Source organism: Jaculus jaculus, chromosome 5, assembly GCF_020740685.1.
Source record: "Jaculus jaculus isolate mJacJac1 chromosome 5, mJacJac1.mat.Y.cur, whole genome shotgun sequence".
In the NCBI taxonomy this organism is placed as follows: Eukaryota; Metazoa; Chordata; class Mammalia; order Rodentia; family Dipodidae; genus Jaculus; species Jaculus jaculus.
The window spans coordinates 10332066-10354058 of NC_059106.1; the positions used below are offsets into that span (position 1 = coordinate 10332066).

A 21993-nucleotide genomic window follows, 5' to 3' on the forward strand; every position below is an offset into this window, starting at 1 on the left:
TGTGTGTATATATATATATATATATATACATACATACATATATATGTATGTGTGTGTGTGTGTATATATATATATATATATATGTATATATGTATATATATATCTGCCTCTTCTCCCTGTCTTTCTATTTCTCAAAATAAATAAATAAATATCTAAAAAAAAAGAAGCCAGTTGTAAAACATCCATGTTGCATGACTCCATCCACATGGAATGTTCAGGAACTCCATAGAGACAAAGGTTGAAGAGTCAGTGCTCAGGACCGGGATGCTTGAGAGGACATGGAAGCTGACGGTAATGGGTACAAGGTTTCTTTGTAGGGAGTGAAAATATTTAAACAATGTGGTTAGTCTAATCACATTAAATTCCATGGTATTGCTCTCTTTAGATGGGTGAATAGTATAGTATTTAGGTTATTTCTCACACTATTATATAAGAAAAAATAACTTAGAAGAAAACCCAGAAGATTTTTTAACATACATGAGACAAATGGAACAGTGAATCACTGAGTCCAAAGACAGGCAAAGGGATTGGGGAAACTGGCTCAGTGGGTCAAGTGCTTGCCAGGCAAATGTGAGGACCCGGGTTCAGATCCCCAGTTCCCTTGTAAATGGGCAGTGCGATGGGGGATGCCTGTAACCCCAGGGCTTGAGAGGTAAAATCCCTGGGGCTTGCTGGCCAGCTAGTCATACTGAGCCAGTGAGCTCCGGGTTCAGAGAGAAACTGTCTAAAAGAATAAAATAGAAACAACTGAGGAAAACCTCCAACGTTCACCTCTGCCCTACACATCCAAGTGTGCCCATGTGCAAGCTACGTTGCCACATACATGCACATGCACACACATACACATGTACACATAAATGTAAAAAGACGTAGCCACACTGCAATAGCCATTTGAAGAATGTCTGTTCAAGAAAGCCCTAGGCGTGGCAAGGCTGGAGGCTAGGGAGCGCTGCTGGCATCTGGTGAGTGGGGACGTCGTTATTTTTTTTCAGGAAGTGACATTGAGGCTGAAGGGAGCAAGACTACATGTGCCCGAGACCACGGAACACATGCAGGGCCCCAAGGTGGCGGGAGTGTGGCCAGGCTGAGGGCTCACCCTGCCGCAGGCTGTGAGCAGCGGGTCCAGGGCAGGCGGCGACTGGGGCCTTGATGAGGACCTCAGAACCTGAGGGGCTGCAGCGAGCTCCGCGGGACAGGGAGGCGCCGGCCTCGCAGGCGGTCAGGGACGGCAGAAGCCACAGGGTGGGCCTCTTTCTCAGCCGGAGGAGAGATGGAGGCACTTTGGACCAGAATGGGAGTTGGCGCTAGATCAGGGAAGAAGCTGATCTTTGACAGATATTTTAGGTGGTGTTATAGGTCTCTGATGAATGCCAAAGTGGGAAGAAGTCACATGTGATTCTCTCAGTGCCTACTTACGGAGGCTGAGAGCTCTGAGTGTGGAAGAGGGGAAAGCTCAGCAGGTGAGTAGACGCCATCCGCTCCGGGAGCCCAGACGGAGAAAAGGCTAAGGACAAAGTCTCATGACTTGCTCCCCAGGACTCACAAGAAGCCATCCTTCTTCTAGCAGGACCCTCTGAGTGAGAATACTTCTCAGTTTTTTTTGTAACCATGGAAACATGACAATGGAAACACAGTTGCTTTGTGAATAAAGGCATCTTCAATGACTGCGTTCCTCTTTGAACGTGGAGACAGTCTCACAGCCTAGCCATCATTTACCTTAACCGTGGTGACAGCTCCTCTGCGCTCCCTCTGCTGTTGGTCTCTCCACTGCGGAGCTAATGGGGAGGCATTTGGTGGCCATTCTGTGACAGGTTCATCACTGGGTCCCATCTAACAATTATGATGCATTCGATCATTGTGTGGCAGTAAATAATAACAGTGATTTTAGAAAAAAAAAGTGGGTTGAGGGCTGCAGAGATGCCTCAGTGGTTAAGGCACTAACAACCTGGGTTAGATTCCTCAGTACGCACATAAAGACAGATGCACAAAGTGGTGCATGCAGCTGGAGTTTGTTAACAGTGACTAGAGGCCCTGGTACACCAATTCTCTCTTTCACGTTTGTTCGCTCTCTTTCTTCTTTCTGCCTCTCTCTGAGCTAAATGAAGTATTTTTTTTTTGAAAAGCAGATAGAATCCATCTGCTCAGAGCAGCCTTGGGCCTGTGGTCTGGGCCAGAGGGCTTTCTCAGGGCCTGGGATGTGGGCTAAAGAACTCAAATCCTTGAAGGGTTAGTGAAGAGATGAAAGCCATAAGAAGCCAGGGGGCCAAGAAGTCAGGTCTTCAGAATTCTAGCTCACTTACCTTGCACTGCTGGGTATCAAAGCCCACAAAGATGACAGACCAACAGTGGCCGACCTGTTCTGGTTTCCTCTGTGTGTGTCTGGTGGAGGTTTAGAAGAAATGTCCCTCACGGGCTCGTGTGTTTTGAATGCACGGACCCAGCTGGTGTAGTCTGTGGGGCCTTGTTGGAGGAGGTTCATCTCTGGGGGGCCTTTGGGGTTCCACAGGGCAGCTCTGAGCCCAGCACTTAGACTCCTTCCACCCCTGGATGACCCGCTGGGGCACATGGCCTTCTGTTCGTCCTGGCCCTTGCCGTGCTTTCCACGTCACGGAGAGGCATCCCCTCCACCCCGTAAGCCCTGACTCAACAGCAACATGGGTGCTGCGCCTCCACGTGTGTTCATGTGTCTGTGAGCACACAACTGTGTGGATGTGTGTATGTGCATGTGGGGGCCAGAGGCCGATGCCTGGTGTCTTTCTTATTCACTCCCTACCTCAGATCTAGAGACAGGATCTTGTCCCTGAATGCAGAACCCACCGATGCAGCTAGAAGAGCTGGTTAGGGAGCCCCAGGGATCCACCCAGCTCTACCTATACCGAGAGCACAAGCAACCAGCACCACATCTGTCTTTTACGTGAATGCTGGAGATCCAACCTGAGGTTCTCGGGGCTGTGTGACGAGTGTTTGACCCAGACGACCTTCTTCTAGCCCCAAGTGACCAGTCTTGAGCGCTCGCGTACGACCCAGGGCGGCTCTGAGGCGGACTCTCCCGGCTTCTTGTCCCGGGCATTGGGGAAGGAGGCTCGAGGACCCCTGCCCTTGGATGCCCTGCGGCTCTACTGCTCAGGACCAAAACTGGCTCCTGATAAACTGGCTAAGCCCACGGTGGGCAGTCCCCTGGGAGGAGAGCCCCCTTACCCCGGCACTGTCATATTCCTGAGGCCCAGGCCAAGGAAAGGTGAGCAGCCCGATCAGAAATGTGTCACACCTCCAGCAAGAGACTGAGGAAAGAACGCGCACCCAGGGAGGGGTCAAGGAGGGGCCTGTGGGTGGGGATCACCGCACCCACGGCTGTAATGTCCATTCTTGGGGAGCCCTCACTTGGGGCCGGGTACCCCAGGACCCCACGACACTGTTGCTGATCTCATGAGATGAGGACCCTCTACAGTAGCAAGCTGCTGTTACTACCCGGGGCCTTGGGCCAGACGCACTTACACAAGGCTGCCCCAGGAAAGACACAGCAGAGTGGACAGAATGAACTTTTCTACAACTCAGAGACTCCATGGGAAGCATCGGAGCAGGCACTGGTGCCCATCCAGAGATGTGGACGCACACCGCAACCCAGCAAGGCCAGAACCAACAGCCAAGGTCAGTCCAAAGCCAGAGGGCAAGACTGAGCCAGGCAAGGTCATCAGAGGGTGAGGAGAATATTGTGGCCATGTGTCCATCCTATATTGAGGGTTGGCATCATAGTCCCACAGGTTGTAGCATGATTTTAGCTCAGTGGGCAGTACTTGCCTAGCACGCATGAAGCCCTGCATTCAATCCTGAGAGCACCTCGTCCCGTGGGGCACAGTGATGCGTGCCTGTAACGTAGCTCAGAGGGCAGATGCAGGGGGATAAGAGAACAAGGCCGTCCTCAGCTACATAGCAAGTTGGAGGCCAGCTTGGGTTACATGAGACAATGCCCCAAAAAACAGCAATAACAACAACGACAAAGATTTCTGCAAAGGAGAATGTACTGTGGAGATGGTACAATTGGTGAGACACAGGCCGATTCAGGATGGAGTGCGCTGGCAATTAAGCCCAGTACTAAGGGTCCATCGCCCTCAAGTGAAAACAGGCAGTCCCCCTGCTTCCTTGCCAATGGCAAAGATGGGTTCCTGGGTCTCTGGCTAGGTGCAGAAGTGGGGTTCACACGCCCAATGTTGCCAGTCTGGAGTACGTGTGGTGGGCATGAGACCGCTGTCTGCCTGTGCTGACCAATGGAGGGAAGACGCATGCCAGGCTAATCCTTCTTCTGATCACCCCCATCATGCTGTCCTTGCACAGCTAGCTTGCCAGCAGGAGGGGATCACACTAGGGGCCTCAAGGCCTCTCTGAGGATCTTTTGCTGCTGTGACTTGAGCGACGTCTTGAGTCACGAGCACTTGTCTGGAACTGTTAGACAGTTTGCAATGTCTAAGAGGATCAAGTTAACAGGATTCGTATCTTCTTGTTGCTCAGGGGAACAGCGGGCTGCCTTAGCGTCTTCTGTCGTCACCCCAGGGACTCCAGTGGGCTCCCCAGAAGGCAGCCCGCCTGGACACTGCCAGCACCTCCCCCCAGCCGGGGCCTGCATTTCTTCAGCGGCTATTCTGTGAGGCATTTCCCATGACTTGATTGCTTACCCACGGAGCTGGGATGCAGAACAAACTGGTCCCATTTATGGGTTGGGGAAGGCAGCTGAGAAAGAAATGGGAGCCAGGACCTTAGCTCGCAGAATAAACTGTAAGGAACTTTCAGCCTATTGTCAAGACACTTCATGGAGCCCCAGACTGCAGTTGCTAAGTGGCGTGGCCTTGTGGCCAGCTCCTCAGCCTCCTCCGCCTCTTCCCCAGTGCCATTCTCATGACCCCTCAGAGCTCTGTGACCTTGGACTGGCAAGTCAGCCCACAAGCCTGGGAATGAGCGCTGGGAAGGGCTGGAGGCAGTCAAGGTTGGGGTGGGGGTGGGGCGAGCTGAGCCAGTCCGCATAGGGGAAGGTCACTGCAATCAGTGCTCGCTCCTGTGACTGGCTGGAGTTCCTCTGGGGACCTTAGGTCTCCTGGGGGCTGGGGTGCTTTGGGGTGAGGGCCAGGAGTTCAGAGACTGCCTGGTTTCGGTAACCGTAACCGCTGACTTTAAAAGGTTGTACCCATTCTTGGACTTGGCACTGTTCCGTCATCCCCCGGGGCCAGGAGAGGCTTTTGTCTCCAGGCAGAGGAGCAAGACCTGGAAGGGAATGGTTGTGAAGGGAAGGAGCCACTTGGATTAGGTTTTTAGTGAATCTGGAATTTAAAAAGAATATTTGAGGGCTGGAGAGATGGCTTAGTAGTTAAGGCATTTGCCTGCAAAGCCAAAGGATCCTGGTTCGACTCCCCAGGACCCACGTAAGCCAGATGCACAGGGGGCACGTGCATCTGGAGTTCGTTTGCAGTGGCTGGAGGCCCTGGCGTGCCCATTCTCTTTCTCTCCTTCTCTCTCTCTGCCTCTTTCTCTCTCTCAAATAAGTAAATAAATAAATATATTTTAAAAAAATATTTGAGGGGAGGGTCTGAGGCAGGACCTCACTTTTTAGCCCAGGCCAGCTTAGTATTTACTATGTAGCTCAGGCTGGTCTAAATTTAGAGCAATCCCCCTCCCTCAGCCTTCCGAGGGTTGAGATTACAGGCGTGAGCCATCATGCCCTGCGATGAAAACTTTCTTTTCTTTTCTTTGCAGCAGAGTCTCACTCTAGGCTAGGCTGACCTGGTACTCACTCTGTAGCTTCATGTTGCTCTTGAACTCAAGGTGATTCTCCTGCCTCAGTGTTGTGTGGCAAATTTCTTTTGCATTGAAATGTGTAAACAACTATTATCAAAAGCAACTGGGTCAACTCATGAAAAGAGGTGTGGGAGGGTCATCAGATCCCCACCTGAGATTCAGGTGTCCCCTGTCCTGGCTGTATACAATAGTCCACAAGGTCCTGTGGCCTCAGGAGGAAATGGACTACATAGAGGTCAAAAGATCAGGGATCAATGAGCTCCACCCAGGTGGTATCTCTGGAGTCTCCATGCTCTGTAAGTCAGCCCTCACCCTGAGGCTGAGGGAGGAGCATCCACAGCGTGTGTTGGGGTGCGGTGGGGGGTAATCTCGATATAGAGGTCCCCACTGTGGTCCTGCTCTGGGGTCTCACACTCCTGGACAGGGTCAAGGAGCTTCTAGAAGTGGCCACGGGGAAGTCGTTGCCAGGGTGGAAGGAGACCTCGTGGTGTGGCTGCTCGGGGGGGCCCCCCTGCTCTGTAAGTAAGCTCTCATCCTGAGGCTGATGGAGGAGCACCCAGTGAGTAATTTGGACAAAGGAATCTCCATCAAAGTGGTCGTCTTGGGGGCCCCACGTTCCTGTAAGTAACCCTTCTTTATGCTCTGTAAGTGATATCTCTCTCCCCCCTCCCTCTAGTAAACTCACTGGTTCACCAAACTGGTATTGGTGTAATCATACTTTGGTTTGCCATCTGACCCCTATTTGGGGTGAAGACCTGTGTCTGCATCTCCCCACAGGAAAAGTTTCCGGTGACACTTGGCCGCACAAGTGCTGGGGTTAAAGATATGCACCCCCCTGCCTGGCCATGAAAACTTTAATTGTATAAACTCCTGAACCTGCTTTCTAGACAATTTCTATACACACACAAGCACATGTGTGAGCAAACAGGTATGCACATGAGCACACTATGTAAACACACATGCACATAATAGCGACATTCATGCACACCACAGCACCCACATACACACATACAGATGCATTGACTGCCTCCACACCCATGCACATGTATGTACCGCACACACACAAACACACATGTAGACACACAGGCACACATGAACACTTGTGTGCTCAGGCAAGGACCCAGTGGCTGTGAACCTTGAGGACTGCCTCACTGGGCTCAGTTACTGGGCCGCTCCCCCCTGGCTCTAGACCCAGCTGGGGCTCCGCTGCTCTGCAGGGACACCAGCTGACACGTCCCATCGCATTTGCCTAGTGGCATGGAAGCTGCAGAGGGAGGCCCGGCACGGAGCCATTGCATTATTGAAGGCTCCTCCGACAGCGCCGTTTTCGTCCTCCAGCTACGCCACTTGTCCCCTTGAGTAGGCAATAGTGAAAGCTGTCAGCAAAGAGAACTGAACTAATGTGGCCTCAAGTGTCCTGGCTGGGACACCACATACATTCTGGGGCCTGAGTGGGGCGCCAACTGCCTAACTCCTTTTCCAAAACACCCAGCATCCCCAAGAACCTGCTACTTGGTGGTGGGGTGCCGAGGAAACCTTCGAATAGGGACGCGGAGGAGCAGCTCACATGCCAGCCGGAGAAACCGGCCTGTAAAAGCACAAGCGGGCAGTGCGCGGGCCGAGTGCACCGGGCAGCTTCCTGCCGAAGTGAAAACTTGCGGAGCAAGGCTGCCTTTGGCTGGAAGTTCTGAAGGCTCCAGTCCAAGATTGGGAGGAGGCAGCACACTGTGGTGCGAGCCTGTGGTCAACCAGGGCTGTTCCTGTCATCAGTCAGAAAGCCAAAGAGAAAGGGGAAGGGGCTGGGATCCCATGACCCCCTTCAAGGACATGCCTCCAGTGACCCAAAGGTCTCTCATGAGGCTTCACCTCCCAAGGGCTCTACGGCCTCCCGACAGCACCATGCTTCCACACCTGGCCCTTGGGGGCGACTCAGATTGGAGCACCAGGTCCCCATGTGGTTGGTGGACCTTTGGTGAGCTCCTACTGTGTGCTTGGCAGTTTTAGTGACCAGGACAGTGTGGTGAGGCTGCACAGGAGCACCTGGTCCAGCAGGGTGTCGGGTGGTATTAGCAGCTGCTGTGCAATGACGGGTGCTTTGTGAAGGTGCCTGTGTCCTGTGTGTGCCCTCGCTCCTCACAGGTGCGCTTAGAAGTATGTACTATCATCAACCATATTTGTACATGGGGAAACTGAGGCACAGCGATGCTCATCCAAGGCCACGCAGCTCCTGAAGATTAGTGTCCTGTTGTGGGCCCAGGCAGCTTGGCACAGAGCCGGGCGGGGGGGGGGGTGGTCTTGTGGTTGTGGAGGGCATATCGTTTCTTCGTCCCAGTGTCTTCCTAGCCTTGCTGCTGAAATAAACGGGTGCCAGCACACTGGTTATGGGCACCCCAATTCTCAGCTTCTGGTGCCAACAATGTGAACTAAGCACCATGTGTCAGGTAGGGAGCTGGCCATGGACAAGTGGGGAGTAAGTACTCAGTGAGGGTCTGTTGAGTGGATGAATTGACTGATTTTCAGGAGATTGGGCAGGGCAGGGTGGCCTTTTGGTTCATTAGAGATGGAAGTCACACCAGAGGGTTTGTGACTCATCGTGTCTGGGAAGGGACAAAGTTCACTTGCAAGGTCTTACCTAAACATGATGCTTCTCTGTGTGTGTGTGTGTGTTTCTGTGTGTGTGCACTCACACACATGCTTGTGGAGGACGGAGGACAATCTTAAGTGACATCCTCTGGAATGCTGTCCACCTCTTGTTGAGCCAGCGTCTCTCACTGCTTAGAGCTCACTAATTAGGCTGGACTGGCTGACTTGTGAGCACCCAGGGTCCCCTTGCAGCCCCTCCCTGTGCCCATCTTGTATGTGGGGTTTGGGGATCAAACTCAGGTCCTCACTCAACTATTTCCCCAATCCCTGGGCAGCTACTAAAGAGTGAAAGTGAGGTTGTGGGGAGGAGGATGGTAGAAGTGGGGATGGACCAGGTGTCAAGTAAGGACATGACAGTGAGGTGCCCCTGGTGGGATAACCAGAGGGGGTGGTGCTTTCAGGGGACAGTGAGGAGCTGCGTGGTTCTGGACAACACAGCCATGCACCACAGAAAGCTGGAGGCTGGCCGGATGCAAAGGCCCAGGGCCGCCCTAGAGGGCTTGACATCAGAAACCTGCGGAGAAATGGAGGACATGGCTCAGCTAACTGCTGCCTTTAGCATGGTTCTGAGGCCTGCAACTCCTAGATTGTGGAGTGCCTCCCCACAGCTGGTTGTGGAAGATGCTCTGGCTTTCTAGGTGCCGAGGGAGATGGGTCACTAAGCCTGCCCTTCCCTCCTCCCAGATCCCATTTGCCCTCACCCCACCTGGTCCCGTATAACCCAGGCAGGGCAGGGGCTGAGGCACTGAGGTGTTCCAGGCATGTTGTACCTACCAGGGATGCTGGGTGGTGCCTTGGGCCTCCTGACAATTATTGTTTGGATGTGAAATGTACTCCTAGGTGCATGTATTTGAACGCTTGGTTCCCTGCCACTGGTGCTGTTCGAGAAGGTTGTGGAGCCCTCAGGAAGTGGAGCCTTGCTGGAGAAAGTGGGTCAAGGGGTGGACCTCGAGGTTTGATAGCCTGACCCCACTTTCCGTCCATTCTTTGCCTTCTGACTGAAGGCAGAGGCTGCTCAGCTGCTCCTGCCCATGCCTTCCCGCAGAGAGGACTGTAAGCTGAAGGACTCAGGAACCAGATGGACGCCATGACAGGCTTCAGAGTCCTCAGTAGGCCTGTTTCTGTTTCCCAGCAAGATCTAAGTTTTTTTTTTTTTTTAATCTTCTGGTAAGGATGGGCTTAACGGATACTGGAAACTGATCATGCCATACATTCTTGAAGTCATAATGTTCAATTCCCCTAGCTCCAGCCCGCCGACCTTGCCATAAGGGTAGGCTTAACAGTTAAACCGGTTATGCCATACATTATGCCATACAATCCTGAGGTCATGAGACATTCCTGTAGTCATGGATGAGCTCAATTCCCCTAGTTCCAGCCCGCCAACTTTGCCTGCCAAAATCCTAAGCCAACCAGAAGAGTACACTGTTTAAATCAACCAATCATGTACCCATCCCCTTCTTCTATGTTCAAATCCCTATAAAAACCCTCCCCTCCCGCTACTCGAGGCTCTTGTACGGATCCACTGCGTTGGTGAAGTCAAGAGACTGAGCTTAAGCCTGAATTAAAGCTCCTTGCCCTTGCATACATGTTTGGTTCTCCTTGGTGGCCACTAGGGATGCCGAGAACTGGGCATAACATAAGCCCCAGCAACCCCTTCCTCCCTTAAGGTGCTTTTCGGCAGATGTTTGAACACAGCAAATAGACAGGAACTAGTACCTGGACTTAACCAAAGCCCAGCATGATTCCAAGGGTGCTGGTTGCTGCCGAGGCCACTCATGGCAGGCCGCTCCCCGCGCCCCAGCACACGCTCGCTGCTTCGCGGCCGCCGGCCTGGCTGGATGACCTCGGTAGTGCTGCGCAGACAGCCCTTTGAGTGTCCGAGGGAAGCATTTGCCTGCAGTCTTGGTGCACTGGGGCACAAAACTCGAGGGTGGTTTTTATTTTTTGCATGTGTATGTATGTGTGTATGCATGTTTGTATGTATGTGGGTGCCTGTATGGTGTGCTCGTGCATGTAGAAGCCAGAAGTTGACTTTTGGGGTCCTTCTACTAGTCTCAATTTAAAATATAATGTATTTTAATTTGTTTACTTGAAAGAGGAGAGAGAGAATGGGTGCACCAGGGCCTCCTGCCACTGCAGATGGATTCCAGATACAAATGGCACTCTGTACACCTGGCTTTACATGGGTATTGGGACTTGAACTTGCCTGTCAAGATTTGCAAGCGAGCACCTTTAATCACTGAGGCATATTCCTAGCCCCATCATGTTATTTTAAATGGTTTTATTTATTTACTTTCAAGCAGAAAGGGAGAGAGACAGAATGAGAATGGACACACCAGGGCGTAGGGCCACTGCAAATGAACTCCAAACATGTGCTACTTTGTGCATTTTATTTTATGTGGGTACGTGGGGCATCAAACCCAGGCCTTCTGGCTTTGCATGCAAGCATCTTTAACTGCTGAGCCATCTCTCCAGACTCTCCTTCCTTCCTTTCTCTTTTTTTGAGACAGGATTTATAGGCTCCCTTGAACACATGGCCCTCAGCTGGTGGTGCAGGAAGTGGTGTCATGCTTGAGGAAGGCCCCGTGGCCTGTCCACCCTCTGCTTCCTGCCTGCTGATGTGAGGAGGCGGCCATCAGCTCCCTGCTTCTGCCTTGCTATTTCTGTCATGATGGGGTCTACCCTCCTCAGTGACAGGCCAAAATAAACCCTTCCCTTTCCTAGGTTGTTCAAGCAAATGAGAAAGTAACTGATATAGGGTGATATGAGGCGGGGTAGGCTGAGAAAGAGGGGTAGTGAGAAAGAACATGTGGGATTCCGAGTTCCAGTACTGGGAATATGATCTGTTATGGTGGTCATGGGGCACAAGTTCCTAAGAGCCCAAATTGTGCTTGAGCACACTGTCATAAGTGGCCTTTTTTTTCGGGAGTCTGCATTCGCATACACATACGTACACATACACACACACACAAACGTATATATACACACTCACAAATAAAAGCTTATTTCTAATTTTGACTTGCAGGCTCTTGATTATCCAAACAGTTGATGGAGGTTAATCAACCACAAGGGCAGGTAACGTGCGCAGGGCACAGGCCACCGGTGCCACCTTCCCAGACGCCATGCCGTGGCTCTGGCCTTGTCCCTCACGTCTGCACCCGTGTGGTCTGGCTCCCAAAGCCCAACCTGTTTACCATGTGCCCTGTTCGGCACGTGGGAAGCCCATACGCCCTTTCTCTTCCCTTTCTCTTCCCTTTCTCTTCTGAGTCAGGCCATCTATCTAAACGGCGGCAGCGCACTGCCCTTCTCCCTTCAGCGTCTGGCACTCTTAATCAGATGGGGGTTCTCCAAAAAGCAGTGAAACCTACTTAATCAGGATCTTATGACCTGAAGTGAGTTCAGAGAGCGCACACAGTCTACAACACCCGACGCTGTTGCTTGTGTGGACTTCTTTTAAACATTTATTAGAAAAGCAAAATGTATGTTCATCTCAAATGTAACAGTTAGAAATGGTAAAGCAATACAGATGACGTGTGACTAGCAGCGTCCAGGCCTTCGTCCGCCCACCTCTTCCATCCACCCGGGGCGAGTGCGGTCAGCACTGCGTTCACTGCCATCGCCCTCCCTCACTGCAGCTAGTGTGGGTGAAACCACATCTCATAAAATTAACAACTTAAGGTTAAATAAGCTTAAATAAGGGTGTTAAATACAAGACAATCCATCGGAGCTTCTGTACAAAGATAAACAAATCTGACATTGTACACGTGATCCCACTGGCTCACAGCCTCTGGGGAGCCCTAGCAGGTAAAGCAAATCGACTCTTATCAGCGGAGCAACTGTACAGAAGTGAGCCTAAGCGCTGAAGTGACTACTGACAGGTCGAAGGTCAAGCTGATTACAAGGCAGACTATTTTCTTCAAACAAAAATCAGAACACTGTTAATATCAGGCACCATTTGTTCCTGCAAATAAATAAGTCTCTATAGTAACAGCATTCGAACTAGTGTTAAACACATCAGTGCTTTCAGCCCTGACAAAGCTTGCCAACTACTTACTGTGCCTCCCTTCTTATTGCTATGATAATGTGGCTGTGGAAATAAAACTACTGTACATCCAAAAAAATAGAGCACCTTTAACGTTAAAGTATATGTCTGGTTATTTGCCTCCATGTTTATTTTACATTACTATACCCTGGCTATGGGACACTGGCTTAACATCTCTGTGAGTCACCTGCTTGACAAAGTACCACCTATACTCCTCCCCAGGGAAGCCCAGGCCAGAGCACTGTCTGGTGAGCCTCTCAGCCAGCAGCCGGCTACATCTGCCTTTACCAGGAGTTACATTCATCTTCCGCTGTGGCTATCCAAAAGCAGTTGAGGCCCGTCTTGCTGGGGTGAATGGTGTGACACAGAGCCGAACAGTGAGACATCTACCTATAGGTGGTGGAAAGCGCATGTAAAAGCCGGGTTGGCGACCTTCGAGGGACACCAGGCAGGCCAGCCCTGTGGTCCCTGCATGAGGGTGGGGGGGCGGCTGGTCAGGTCTTCTTGTCGATGGTGCTGAAGAACCACTCGGTAAACTTGCGGAGCTGAGCTGTGGCAGTCTGTGACTCCTCCTGCAGCCTCATGTTGTCCTGCCTCAGATGCTGGACCTCAGCCTGCAGTACTGCCTTGTCCTGTTTCTCCTGTGTGAGTAGATACAAACATCACCCCAGTGCCACAGGTCCATTGCTTCCACTGAGCTGGGAATAAGCACCCCTCATTCCTGTCTGACTTCTATCACTGACAGAGGGACAAAAGCCACCACAGCCCCTTGGTTCCCTCCATGTGTGCTCCCAAAGAACAACAGAACCATTGCTAAGCAGAAAGTCTGTCCATCAGAGATTATGGTATCCTCTACCCACCCAGAAGAGGCAGACCACAGTCCCAGGCTGGTGTGACCCACTTCCACGCAGGGCTTTCCAAGCTGCCTTCCTTACTACCTAACACATGCTGCAAGCTCTTGGGCCACTCATCCCATTCTTGGAAGCAGCCATTCCAGCCTGCCGGGAACTTCCTTTCTGACTGTTGTGTTTGTCTAGGGCATTTTCCATCCCTGGTCTCCCTGACTGACTCCTCAGAGTTAAAAGGTGCTGCCAAGGAGACAGAACTCTGTCCAGTGGTTGACTCACCTTCCGAAGGTCTGTCTGTAGTTGTCGGAGTACCAGCTCTAGCTGGTTGACTTTCCCTGTCAGTGTGGAGGGTGAGCGCTCCCTGAAGTGGTTAAGTAAACAGGACATAAGACACAAAGCCAAAATATTGCACTTGTTTTGTTAGTAAAGTTTTCACCAAAACGTTATTTCATGTAGGATGAGGAGATGGCTCAGTTGGTTAAGTGCTGAGCTTAGATCTCCAGCATCCGTGGAAAATCCTGAGTGTGGAGGTGTGACCCTGTCATCACAGCACTGAGGAGATGGAGACGGGAGGGTCCTTGGATCTGCTGGATAACTAGTCTAGCAGAATCAGTGAGCTCTAGGTTCAGTGAGAGACCTTGTCACAAAAAAGGGAGGGGAGAGCAACAGTAGCTGACACGGACCTTGGGCTTGCACACGCACACACCACGGACTTGCACTCAGACACACAAGTGCTCAAACTCATACAAATATGCATATACAGGCATGCGCCCCAAATACACACACAAACTTAAAAATAAAATTATTATTTTATGTGTGTATACCCCAGCAAGGGGACGAATAATCGCTTATCAGACTGTGAAAGTGTTCCTCAAAGTGCTACTTCGGTGAACTTTGGTGGTTTAGAAAAGGACTAAGCCTCTGTAAGGCACCCAGGTTGAAAAGAAAATAAAAGACAGTATTTAAACTGAGAAAGGGTAGGCCAGAGCTAAGTTCCATGCAGTGGATGGTCCCGCTGCCCAACACTGTCATACCCAGCACGGCAGGAAGTGAGTCAGTCTTACGGTAACATGCGCACTGGCCTTCCTGCGCCAGCGAGTCCTGGCTGACCATGACCCAGGGATAGCAGGAGGGAGGTGCACATACCCTGGTGTGTCCATGAACTCCTTGCCGCTGGCAGGGTCTACACACAGGGGCAGCTCTGAAGCCCCTTCCAGCTCTTGCCCATGCTGCAGGTCTGTCAGGGTGCAGAAGGAGGCCACCCTCTGGTCTGGGGACAGGGGACATACAGAAAGCAGGGTTAGCGAGAGCTACAAGGCACGGTGACTTTGTACAGATGAACTGAATGAAATCTGTTGTCCCTCCACACTGCCCTGCTTGAATGTGAAACAAAACAAAGAAACAAAAACCCAGGCAAGCTGCTGGCAATGACATAGCTCAAAACGGGCTGCCCCCCATGGGCCAATGGCACGCGCGTGCACGCGCGCACACACACGCGCACACACATCACATCCACGGGTGCAGCTAGCAGATCTGGGATTTGCTAGTGCCAATCTGCTCTCTTCTTTCCTCGTCCCAAGAAAGCCAAAGCTGCAGCTTTGTTGGAGTAACAAGCTGGTGATGCGGCTGGTGAGTGCAACAGAGATGACGGCAAGCTCCCCGAGCCCGCGAGACCTGAGACAAGGCCCGCACCCCAGGAGCACCCCACCCTCAGCATGTGGGGCCCCATGCAGGCGTGCAGATACATGGAATGAACAGAACGAGCTACGGGGTGTCAGGAGCCCGTGGTCTTGGACAATCACCTAGGTAGGAGGCGTGGTGACAGAGAAGCCCCAGTTCTTCGTCTGAGTCAAGACCTGAAATAAGATTTAGAAGTCTCCCATGAATAGGAAGGTCTCTCTGACCTCGAGAAGCTCAGGGGTCCTGAGGCTCAGAGGATGGGGTTATGTGCAGTAAACATGCATGCATGTGCTCTCGAGCATTTGTGCGAATGTGTGCGCACGTGTCTTTGTATGTGAGGAAGCGGAGAAGGTTGGAGAGGCAGTATTTCGGGATGTCACAGCATGGTGAGGTTATACATTTCACGTCTGAAGCATCCTGGTGAGAGGCAGGGCAGGAGTGTATCGCGAGGAACAGGTGCTCTCTCTCCCACTGTGTGCCAACACAACACGTACATACATGGGCTTAGCCACAAGTCGCACCATTTTGGTTTGACTTCTATGACCTGCTCTACAAATCCGAGAAGGCTGCTGGTAGAGAGTGACCAGCTGGGCCATCTCACTAGAAACTTGCAGGAAGCTTGGAGGACTTGACATTGTCAGCACACACCCCTGACCACCTGAACACAGAGCCTGCTCTCACCATGAGGACATTTCTACTCTGGCATCAGGAACCTGGCATTCAATGCTGTGAGAGAACCAGCCCAGATCCTATTAGGGTTGAACTCTGACCAAGAACATGGGCCAGAAATGCTTCAAGACACTCAGGAGAACTTCTCTTTATAGTGTGTGGGAAACCGCCTTTAGAGTCTCCACTGGTCCCCTGGCATCTTGCCCCTGGCCTCTGAGCTTATGCACAGTTGCGGCCGGAATGTGAGGGATGCAGTGGCCCTCCTCCCATGGCTTGATTAACGGGCAGAAACTGCACGTGGGCCCTGGCTGGGTGCTCTGCTCATTTACCCAGTTCTGTCTCCAGCTAGCTGCTGCACAGGCCTCCTAATGAGGCCACCTGCATGTCTGGTCGACAGAGGGTCACGCAGTACCACTTAATTACAAAGGATGGCTATGCTGAGGCTGCCAGAAAGTGCGGGAAAGTCACCACAGAAGCTGGGGTCCTCCTCTAACTCACAGCGAGCCCACCAGTGGACCCGTTACATGGGAGTTCTGAAGGTTTGCAGCCCCTTCCTAACACCTGCCACAGATGTACAGATGTCCTTCAACTGTCCTTTCTGTAAAGCCCAAGACTAAGATACGCCTATATTTAGTCCCAAGGGAGCCATGTTAGCAACTTGTGACTCAACAGTTAGGGTGTCTATATATGGTCAAGTCATGTGTAGCTTAATGAAGATGAGGCACAGTGATGGCACGGCCTCATCCATGCACCCTGGGGTGTTCAGAGGAGGTGAGGTGCTGGGGAAGCCCTAGTCAGGGTACAATGGGAAGCACGAGCAGCTGCAGTATTCCACAGGGCCCTGTTCTGTGAGGGCCGATAAAATGTCACAGCATTCAATGCAAGAGGGGCTGGAGGGATTGCTTAGTGGTTATAGCGCTTGCCTGCAAAACCAAAAGACCCTGGTTCGGGTCCCCAGGACCCATGTTAGCCAGATGCACAAGGGGGCGCACACATCTGGAGTTCATTTGCAGTGGCTGGAGGCCCTGGCGCACCCATTCTCATTCTCTCTCTTTCTATGTCAAATAAATAAATAAATGATATTAAAAAAATAAATATGCAAGAGAAGATGTGGGCTTTTTCTTTCCCCTCGTACTCCGGACTGGCTGGTCAATGAGCCCGAGATCTTTCTCTCTCCTCCTCCCCACTGTTGGGATTGAAAGGGTGTGCTACCGTGCTCTACTTGTTTTCTTAATATTTTATTTTTATTTATTTCACAGAGAGAGAATGGGCCAGGGCCTCCAGCCACTGCAAACAAACTCCAGACGCATGCGCCCCCTTGTGCATCTGGCTAACGTGGGTCTTGGGGAATAGAACTTGGGTCCTTTGGCTTTGCAGGCAAACGTCTTAACCGTTAAACCATTCCTCCAGCCTTCAACTTGTTTTTAAGCTGGGGTTCTGGAGATGGAGCTCAGGTCCTTGTGCTTGAAGCACGCATAGTCCCTACCAAGCCATCTCCCAGCCGTAAGACGAGTCTTCCTCCCACAGTTCACTACTGACAAAAGGAATGTCAAAGATATGAAGGACTGGGCCTTTTCACTTTGTGGGAAATACCCAGGGGCTCACCTTCACAGCGTGACCTGGCAATTATGTGGTCACGTTCCTTTGTTCCTGGTGCCCGTGGCTCTGGTGGTCAAGTCTAAATACCTTAGCCCAAACATCTTAGTTTTCTCCACCTACTGCTGCCTTAATGGATAAAAACCACTCATGTGACAGGGACAGAACGTGCAGCTATCACCCATCCAGATGGTCCTTAGGGAGATGCATGGTCCTACGGTCAGGGCAAGAAGCCGCTGCAGACTTGTGTCCCCAGGGATATGCTGCCAGGCTGGCGAGCTGGGGCATGCACACACTGCCCTGCCGAGCAGAGCCCGGGCTGCTTCATCGCTGCGACACTTCCAGGGGACGCTTTTGGCTTCCACAGCTCGTTTCTGCGACGACACTGCTGTAATCAAGTGACTACTGACCTGGAGCCACGCACAGCATTGAAAGCACAGGTGACGACAGGCGGGGGACAGCGGACACCGCCCACGTACGGTACGCAGGCCTGGCCAGCACCTGCACTCTGCAGGCGGCCTGGTGGCTTTTGTCTTCCCCCTTCCTGCAGGCTAAGCAGTTCCAGCTAATGGGGACACCAGACATGGCTTATGTGACAGGCAGTCCACTCCTTAAATATGCCTGAACTTACTCCAGTGCCATTTTAAAAGACTTTAACGAACCTAATACTACACAAAAGAGCAGGAATAATCAATGAGTATGTTCAATGTTAGCTCAGGGCTGACGCGGTAAGGTAGACAGCAGTGTGGCCAGTGGCTATGGGAATGGGGAGTAGAGTAACAGTGGACACACCAGAGACTCACCAAACAGGATGTGCAAACAAGAGGCAATGCTAAGTTTCCCCACAGTTGTTCTCATAGACCAACAGGACAGACAGGCGGGGAGCTGCGGCTAAGTCACGCGGCTGGGGGCACTGGCTTGACATCTGTGCTCACTGGGCCGTAGGCAGCTGTGGTAATTGGATGCCAGGAAAGGCACACAGGGCACACTGCACTGTCCATGTAGAATACTCTTGCTCTGGCCTTGGCAGCCCTCTGAGGACAGCGGAAACGCAATGCTACGGAATCTGCCCCAACTGAGAGGCGGAATGAGATTTCAGATTGTCCTCCACTCAAGACACAACTGCCTTGGCATGAGGTGATTTTAATTTACCACTGGGTTAGTTTAAGTTGAATGGCATTTTCATCTCAGTAGCAAGCATTACTGTATTTTTCACCAATTATGTGATTAAGTGATATCTAGCATGTTTTAAGTTTATACACGTGTATGTCAAACATCATTAACCTTATCAACTTTGTGCCAAAATTTTAAAACTGCAAAGGTCCTCAGGCTAAAGAGATGGTTTAGTGGCTAAGGCGCTTGCCTATGAAGCCTAAGGACTCATGTTTGACACTCTAAGTCCCACATAAGCCAGACACACCAACAGACGCAAGCGTGCAAGGTTGCATATGCATACAAGGGGGCACACGCATCTGGGGCTTGACTGTAGTGTCTGGAGGCCTTGTGTGCCAGTTCCCTCCCTCCCTCTCTCTCTTTCTCTCGCTCTCTTATTCTTGATATCTCACCAAAAAAAAAATAAATAAATAAAATAAAAGGCCAGTTTGTTGGGTTTGCCTCAAAAAAAGTCCTCATCAATTTTATTACTATGCTAAGAAATCAAAGGCATATGACACATAACTTAAAAGCACAGACTTACTGATTTTCTTCGTGAAATATGCTCTGTGGTCACTTTATCCTGTGGCAGTACCTGGCATAAGTGTTAATGCCACATGTCACTTACAGATGTTTTCTGCATGCGACTATACACACCCCACTCCCAAGCAGCCTTGGGAACATGGTGATGGTCACCACTAAGGGCAGATATTGGCATCCTAGAGAAGAGTCCCTCTTAGACTGGGGACACATAACCTACTCTCTGACTGCCAGCATCTCATTTGCTCTCCACACCATATGATTTATTTGCATCCTCTTAGATTTTGATTAGCCCTCCCTCCACCTTTCCTTTACTCAATCTCTTCCCCTGACCTCACTTTGAGCCTTTTCACAGGCTTAGGAATCCCTCTGGCACCTCCTGGATTTGCAGGGAATGTGTTACTTGAAATCTGACATTTAGAACTTTTTTTGTTTTTATTTTTATTTATTTATTTGAGAGAGACAGAGAGAAAGAGGGAGGGAGGGAAGGAGGGAGAGAGAAAGAGAGAGAGAATATGGGTGCGTCATGGCCTCCAGCCACTACAAATGAACTCCAGACACATGCGCCCCCTTGTGCATCTGGCTAACGTGGGTCCTGGGGAATCGAGCCTCGAACTGGGGTCCTTACGCTTCACAGGCAAGTGCTTAACCACTAAGCCATCTCTCCAGCCCCAAACTCGACATTTTTAGAGAGACTCAACTTCCCTCCTCTGTTTCAGATGGACCCACAGTCAGGTTTTCTTGCAGGCTTTGCTCCTGTGACCATGTGTGTGTGGGGGTACAGAGCTATTGTGGGCGTGTGCCTCAGTTTACCATGAGGTCATATCCTAGTAAAACCATGGTTAAGTGGACACATCTTTAAGTCAGAAATACCTTTTGCACACCTGGCCTGTGGGACATCAGGTTGGCCACAGAGTGCGCCTAGAGTGCTGACTGCTTGGCCCGTGGTCACAGGCTGAAGGTGCTGTGGGAAGCAGTAGGCTGCACTGCATTTAAAGTCCAAGTACAGCTCTATGGGAGACACACCACTTGCTCATCACTGGAAGCCAGGAAAGCCGTAAGAAGCCGAGTAGCTCAGGGACTGTTTATACAGGCGTCACTGCATGAGCTCCTGCGTGAAGGGCGGCTGAAGGACTGATACCTTGCCAGCTTAGATAGGGTGGCGGTTATTAATTATTCTTCTTTGGTTTATTAGAGGTAGGGTCTCAATCTAGCCCAGACTGGCCTGGAACTCACTCTGTAGTCCCAGGCTGGCCTCGAACTTGCAGTGATCTTCCTACCTCTGTCTCCTGGGTGCTGGGATTAAAGAAACGTGCCTCAGTGCTTGGCCCAGACAGGCCATTTTTGTGTGCATGGTTCATGGAAGGGTGTGAGCAGAGGTGCATGTCTTATGTGCAGGCCAGAGAATGTTGTGTGCCCTCCTATTGCTTATCTGTCATTTCCTTGAGACAGTCTCTGAACCTGGAACTGCTGGTCTCTGATGCTCCCTAGAGAACTGGAGTGACCGGCATGTGTAGCCACGCCCAGCTGCTTATGTGGATGCCAGAATCAAACTCAGCCCGTCTCAGGCCTTCATGCTTTCATGGCAAGTGCTCTTACCTGCTGGGCCATCTCCCCAGTGCCAGACGGGCAATTGGGAGCAGGAGTTCAGACATGACAGGGCATTATCGAACTACACCAAATAGGATAAATGGGTCTCTGAAAACAAAATCTGACATGTGACCCAGCTATGCCTTCAAACATGATAGCCACAGCACAGGGGAGCTTCTGGCTGGGAAGACAGCATCAGCACCCACACGCCTTCTCTCTCTCCCATTCTCTCGTGCTCTCCCAGACCAAGAGGATTGCTTAACTTTATTGGCATTTTGGTGTTTGGGTACAAGCCGATTCTCCATGTACTTCTAATTGATTTTTGTACAATACACAGCACTTCTTTTTATTCAAGTCATTTGGTATCAGCTAATTCTAAGGCACCTTTATTTTTTTCTTCACATAATTTGATGTCAGTTAATTCTTACAAAATAGCCTTCTGGCCAAAGGGTGGTTAGATTTTTCTTGCTCTGTCTGGTTATGCATTGTCACCATGGTCGAGTAAGAAGATGGATTACTTTGTAATCTTCAGGACAACACCAGCTGTGAGTATTCTCCACGGCTTCCCACAGCAGCTACATCATTTTTCATATTCAATAGGTGAGTGCTGGTAGCTCACTGTCACTGAAATTTCACTGTTCACATACTTATTTATATCTCTTCATGCATGGACCACATCCACTTTATTTGTTTACCATGTCATCAGTATTTCCTTCTAAGTTTCTTTTGTACTGTAGAAAGTTTGCTTTTTCTTCTTTTTCTTTTCACCCTGTGTATGGTGCATGCATATGTGTGTTCACAATGTGTGGATGCACATGTGTGTATGTGTGTGCACATGATGCGGAGACCAGAGGCTGATGTCAGATATCCTCAATTGCTCTCCACCTTATTTTTTTGTCCCACCTTATTCTTGAAAGAAGGTCTCTCCTTAAACTTAGAGCTCTCTAACTCAGTTAGACTAGCCAGCAAGGCCTAGGGTGCCCCTGTCCTGCCTCCCAAGTGTGGGGTTAAAAACACGCACTGCTACACCTGCCTTTTACATGGGGGCTGGCAACTTAAACCTGAGTTTTCACGCTTGTGCAGCAAGTGCTTTACTGACTCAGCTGCCTCCCAGCCCAGATGGCTGGCCTTCATCTATTACTTTTATTGTGAACTTCTCCCTCGTGTGTCCACCTTTCAGGAAAGTCTCCTCTTTCAAGTTCATAAAAGGCCTTACTATTTAATTATGTTTATCTGGCTATATTATATTTCATGTCTCTCATTATAGTTAAAGCACTGCTTTGCTTTCAAAAATGATAATTTTTTTTATTTCTAAAGTTGACTTTTCTAGTTCCTAATTGAAATCGTGTATATAAATCCCTTTCTCATTTAAGTCTCAAATATATGCAGATTTCTATGTTATTTTTCTGCAAAAGAATTTACTCTATTTTTGAATCATTATTATGCTGT

General features: G+C 50.6%; 1 protein-coding gene across 2 annotated transcripts in view; it reads right to left on the minus strand.

Moving 5' to 3' along the window:
• Positions 1 to 11865: 11865 nt before the first annotated feature.
• Positions 11866 to 21993, minus strand: part of Sipa1l2 (signal induced proliferation associated 1 like 2) — a 183020-nt gene continuing 172892 nt past the window's right edge. The window contains exons 19-22 of one of the 2 annotated variants that reach the window (XM_045149330.1): positions 15120 to 15173; positions 14464 to 14587; positions 13597 to 13678; positions 11866 to 13110 (exon numbers count right to left, since the gene is read on the minus strand). In XM_045149330.1, the coding sequence (XP_045005265.1) occupies positions 12964 to 13110; positions 13597 to 13678; positions 14464 to 14587; positions 15120 to 15173 (407 nt within the window). In that variant the 3' untranslated portion in view covers positions 11866 to 12963. The remainder of the gene's footprint in view (positions 13111 to 13596; positions 13679 to 14463; positions 14588 to 15119; positions 15174 to 21993) is intronic. The other variant, XM_045149331.1, reaches the window with a different exon arrangement.